This window comes from Pocillopora verrucosa, chromosome 14 (genome assembly GCF_036669915.1).
Source record: "Pocillopora verrucosa isolate sample1 chromosome 14, ASM3666991v2, whole genome shotgun sequence".
In the NCBI taxonomy this organism is placed as follows: domain Eukaryota; kingdom Metazoa; phylum Cnidaria; class Anthozoa; order Scleractinia; family Pocilloporidae; genus Pocillopora; species Pocillopora verrucosa.
In genome coordinates, this window is record NC_089325.1 from 1,232,210 (window position 1) to 1,237,720 (window position 5,511).

The 5,511-nt window shown below is 39.1% G+C and overlaps 1 protein-coding gene across 1 annotated transcript; it reads right to left on the reverse strand.

Annotated features, from left to right (window-relative positions):
• Window positions 1-2,754: 2,754 nt before the first annotated feature.
• Window positions 2,755-5,070, reverse strand: LOC131779609 (neuronal pentraxin-2-like). Its single transcript, XM_059096177.2, has 4 exons — window positions 4,924-5,070; window positions 4,523-4,653; window positions 3,511-3,733; window positions 2,755-3,198 (listed from the first exon to the last, which is right to left on the reverse strand). Exons 2-4 carry the CDS (start codon window positions 4,638-4,640, stop codon window positions 2,820-2,822), a joined length of 720 nt encoding a protein of 239 aa, XP_058952160.2. The 5' UTR covers window positions 4,641-4,653; window positions 4,924-5,070; the 3' UTR covers window positions 2,755-2,819.
• Between the last annotated feature and the right edge of the window lie 441 nt (window positions 5,071-5,511).

Genomic DNA, 5,511 nt, shown 5'->3' on the forward strand with positions numbered 1-5,511 from the left:
TTACCCATGCCAGCACGGGGTCTAGATAGGTGCATGACTATTTTCACATGGGGTTTTCAAGTACATGGAAGCCATTGCCGACCTCACAATAACTCATGGTCTATTGCAGGGTTACCTCCTCCCCACCCCCCAACCAGTACCCATATTTACATCTGGAAGAGGTGAGGCACTTCCAAGCTTTCAGTATCTTGCTCAAGAACACGATGCAATACTCCAACCCTAGAGCAAAAACTGGACTGCTTAATGGCGAGTCCAGTGCACAACCATTCAGCCACCATGCCTACTCCTCTGATCCTTAGATGGGAGGGAGTAATTGTACGGTCTATCAAAGAGTGGGGATCTAGGGAAAAGCTTACATTTCGTTTGCTGACCTGTATTCGAAGGGTCACAAGCTTAAACGATACTCTGCGGAATGTGTCATATTGTTTTGCTGTCCTGCCACTGTTAAAAATAAATAATGAAATAAGTAACTAAAAGTTATAAAAATTCACAATAATTTCAGTTTACTGCACTTTTCCTTTGACGAATTTAAACTGGTCTTGTCCGTCTTGACACAGACCATTACCATTGAGTGTATCGCTTCTGCAATAGTTTGTACTCTCTCAAGACGGAAAATCATTTTCAAAAATAAATATTTTCATCGTTTTAGGATGTTTTTGTGGTGTGTTAGAACATTCTTTTTTTTTTTCAATTTTTTTTTACAACTGTTGCAATTCTATGAGAAACTGCAAATGCGATCAAAACTAATGGGCCAAAGGTCGACGTTTTTATCCTACTGATGTCTGACGTAAACTATGCTTCAGTGTGGATTTAAGGCCACCTCGACACTGTGATGGCAAAACGCCACGAAGAAAGCCTAGTGGTGCCCTTTAAGACTTTATCACAACCGATGCAACTCTATTATTTCGTAAATTTTTGCCAGATTTTCCTCGCATTAATTGTTTAGGGAGAACAATTATCGTCCTATTTCGACTCAGGAAGTTTTCCCATCTTAATCGTCTTGATACGATGAAGAAATGTGCCACTGAGTTTCATAGAAACTTAGAAGTACTGTTTGTCTCTTTCTAAAGACACTGTTTCCTTTTGTTTCTTTCTTTTATTTTGTACTTTTTTTGGACTGCCGTTGGCTTGAGGTTTCTCAGATGTCACGGTGCACATGATTAAACACCCTGGGCACAGATCTATCCATAAGTAATGAAAGTATTCCATTCTTTGCACTTATGAAACAGGAAACGGTTTCGGAAGTACGAGTACCCATTGATGTGTTAAATAGTAAGTATAAATGTCTGCAGCAGCGACTTATAAAGAACTTTGGAGAGCAAAGGAAGTGGTCGTGAAGAAGAAATGGAAATAAGGTGTAAAATGAGTTACTGTAGGCACAAACGGAATGTCACACGTGTTGTTGGTACGGTTTTCAGAGTGTGGTACGGTATCAGTATATCAAAGAGCCCACGATACCTTACACCGAGGCTTTAACATAACGCTGGATGGAATCAGGAATAATAGGGTCGAGTATTTTTAATAACTTTTCTTTGATTAAAGTAATGGTCATTATTAATGATCGTCAAGGTCCTCACTTAGATGTGATGAACTATTCATTCCCGCACAACCCTTAGTTATTATCGTTGACGAACGATTCCCAAAACTCTAGTGTTGTGAAATATGTTTTGAACAGCTTCTATCACTTAATTCGGTTAAAAATGCAGCTAGTGTGGCAAAAGAATGGCAGGTCTTTAAATAAATTACTTTGAATGATTACGAAGACTACTTCGTAATCATTTAAAGTAATTAAAATAAAGGTGGTCAAAACTAAAATCACTAAATTCCGTCGTCATTAGCGTTGTCAGTAAATAGCCCTCAGGTCAAGGACGAGAAACAACGGCAAGTTCCAGACACCTAGAAGAGTTCAAGCGTGGAAGTCAGTGAAAATTGTATTCTTGCTGAGGAGAGGTTGTACCGAGCAATAGCGCTGAGGACAAAATGAGTTTGGGCGTCGAGAGAAAAAGATGTGCTTAAAACAAGATCCATGAAGCGTTTCTTTTTTTTTTTTTCTGTGTTGTGCGACAACTGTATCGTTAGGCAATTAACTTCTACAGTAAATTTCCGAGATGAATCTGATGAAAAGAATTGGGCGCAGCGTACACGTGGAAAGGCGTCTTTATCAGATGTTGACGAACAGTTGCAGACAAAGTGGATGAGTGGATGAAATGAGCCTGGTCACAATATTCTGATAAGACCTCCTTGGAATTTTATGGTATACCACAGGAAGTAAACATGTCAACAGGCCAAGTGGTATTCAAAGTTGCCGAGGCCGTTGAGGCCTCACATAGGACACAAATGGAACTCTGAGGAACTGATTATATTTTAGAAGCTATAGGGGAAAAAGGAAAATTCGCGTAAATAACACAACAACTAGGAGACTGATAAGCATATAAGCAATTGTAATTTTTTCGTGCATTTTTCCTTGTATGATTGCCTTCACGCGCGAAATATTTTAAGGTATGCTTTTGTTTTCTAAGGGACGAGCACACCAGAAATATAATATTCCACCTCAAAAATGAATGCAGCGTTGTGCAAGAAGAACAACAAGTTAAAGTTGTGTCTTTAAATTTTATAGGTTTGAGAAATCTTTGCAAAGGGTATTTACGGTGAAAGAAAGGGTCAAAGAAAGGAAAGGTGGTAAAGGTTGAAATTCAGGTTAGGAGAAATGAAATAACCAGTGTTAAGCTCCAAACTAAAACGAGACAAAGAAACTAGATCTGGCAACTGACATTTATTTCATATTAGTGTTAGCCATCAGAGACTGTTTTCAACAGAATTTAAGGTAAAACGCAAACTTCGCCATGAAGACTCTCTTCGATATACAGTTGAGGCCAACTAATGACGTCTCCTTGGCCAACGGTACAAGTCTGGGCCTCATTTATAATGTCAGTGTCCGACCGAACCTCATCAAATACATTCAATCCAGACACTGTACCGAACCAGGACTTGCTTGCTTCGAAATCTCCTCCAAGTGAGTTTTGGACTTGTCCAACGACTGCGCTACCTCCGTGACGAATCGAGGTTCCCTTTTGAAAGCCAGAGCCATCCCCGACTACTTTTCCATCCATCCAGAATTTATAATCTCCGTTGTCGCTGCTCCATGTGAAACAGAGGTGGTGAAATGACCCATCACCAGGAATGCCTTTCAAAGAATTCCTTTCGAAAAAAAGAAAAAGGAAAGGAATTAGAAATTAGGACAAAAAAAAGATAACGTAAACTATGATGCGTTTTATGAAAGTTGATAAAAATGCTTTTTTGAAACATGGAATTGCCTCTTCCCTCCACCTCCTCAAAATGTTAATCCTCGGATAAAACATAGAGCAGTTTCATTCTTGCTTACATACAATGAGAAGTTTGAGAAAGATATTGCAGGTGTTTTTCAAAAGCGAAAGCAAGGAATTTTTTATATTTGACTATTGCGATACTATTCTATTCCTATAGGATAAATTAGCACAGAGTTGACTAAACCTCGTCTCGTTCCGGATGAGCACTCGGAAATAGGGACGTAAGCAAAGGATCAGTTCATGGGGTTCTTCTTGGGTAGCGTAGCTGAACACACATTTTTCATCTTCGGAACCGCGAGAAAACCAATTTGCAATCATGCAGACTGAAACAGCAGGCAGATCATTCCTGATCGCATTTTCTTTCATTGCATATTTCGTGATGTGGCCTTCTAAAAACATGACTTTGTCTGAAAGGTAAATACAATTGTGTTTAGTTGTAGAGAATTAAAGCACCCCTGTGTTATGTATGCTGACTATGCTGAAGCTATCATTTAGCGGAAAGAATGAAAAGAGAATGCATTAGACAACTACTGCGTCAAGGACGAATAATAACCTTTCCCCTCAAAATCAAAAGCTTCTTGGAAATTGTAACTTCAAATCAATTATTTATGTTATGTTTAGCGTAAAATACACGTCGAGGTGCACATCGTTTGTAACAACGATTCTGAAATTACATCGCAATCTTTCTCGCATGGAATCGATCGATAACGGTAAAGTGTAAGTCTAAAATTGAACGAGTCGATGCCGATGAAGAATTGGGTCACGAAAAGCTGGTCGTCATTATAGATAAGCGAAACATAATTTGATAGTTTCAGTCCTACCCCTTTCCTCTCTCCCATGCCTAAATCTCTTACTTTACATTAGAGCCCAAGGATACCTATATTGGGTAATTGAGTTTTCAACAAAAACCCCTGGCTTACCATTACGCAACGTGCGACTTTGAATATCCAACAAATAAGTCTCGGAGGTCAGATAATATAGATAATGCTGAGCCTAAAAGTGGGGTTCCAGTCAATTAATTCTTCTACCCTTCACCTCATTAGAACTCCTCACAGGCTGTTGAAAAGTCTATCCATATAAATTTATGGACCAGTCAGGTACATGGGGGAGGGGAGGGGGAGGGGGGAGAGGGGATTATTGTATGGTCTATCGAAGAGTAGAGGGTCCAGGGAAAAGCTCGCATTTCATTTGCTGACCTGACTTCCAAGGCCGACATACGTCATTTTGCGTGTCCTCGAGCTTTCTGTCCTCCGTGGGCAATGCTGAAACAAATACACCAGCGAGCAGCCAAGTAGTTATCCAAAGGGAATTCATTTCTGCTCTGTTTCTGCGACGTTGGGAAAGAAAGAAAAATTGTTAAAATGTCGCTTGGCAATGAAACGCAGTTAAAGGCAGGGTATTTAAGAAAACCGAAATCCAGCAAATTATTTATCGATATGCTTCTTTCTTCTCTTTTTCCTTGTTTGCACGCTATTAAATATTGTGGACATCACACAATAACAGTTTTAAACAGAAGTTTTAAAAGGAAGGTTAGTTTGAGAAAGTAAATATTTTCCGATACACTGGCGGTATCGGTTAACAGCATCACAATCCTTACCTTTTTTCCCGAAACTTGTGACTTTCAGATGAAATGCTTTCTTTAAGTCTCAAACTCGAAATAATGAAAGATGTTTTTAACTACGCCTTTATAGATCCTGTGCGATTCGTTCTCAGTGCCTAAACTCCCTTCTTGATAAAAGGAGACAAAGGAATGCTTTCGGATGGATCTGTTTCTTGGCTACCAAACTATTAACGTCTGAGGTGCCTGGTAATTTCCTAGTTTCAAATTGACCATGCTGAGCTAACGATAAGAAATTATTGAATAACTACAGGCGGCCAAGCTCTAGCTGTGAGATGATCATCTTGCGCAATAGGAGTCATGGCGAAATCATAGGAGTTTGTATGGGAATATTTACGACCGCTCTTAGGAATACGTACTTACGTAGTAAACCTAGAAATGAATGACTCGCTATCCGATCAACATAGCAAGCGGTCAGATAACAAGCAGTACACTGTAAAAATTAAGGTGAGATATTTTTAATGAGAATTTGACTTTATTTTTTTTTCATTCCTTAAAGTGGTCGTAAATATTCCCATACAAACTCATATAATTTCACCATTACTCTTATTTCGCAATAAGATCATC

Excerpts from the sequence above, each read along its gene's own strand:
- LOC131779609 (XM_059096177.2), bottom strand. The coding sequence starts at position 4,640 with ATGAATTCCCTTTGGATAACTACTTGGCTGCTCGCTGGTGTATTTGTT. Across the intron at positions 3,734-4,522 it reads ATGTCGGCCTTGGAAGTCAG|ACAAAGTCATGTTTTTAGAA; the intron begins GTCAGCAAATGA and ends TTTACCTTTCAG. Across the intron at positions 3,199-3,510 it reads CTCATCCGGAACGAGACGAG|GAATTCTTTGAAAGGCATTC; the intron begins GTTTAGTCAACT and ends TTTTTTCGAAAG.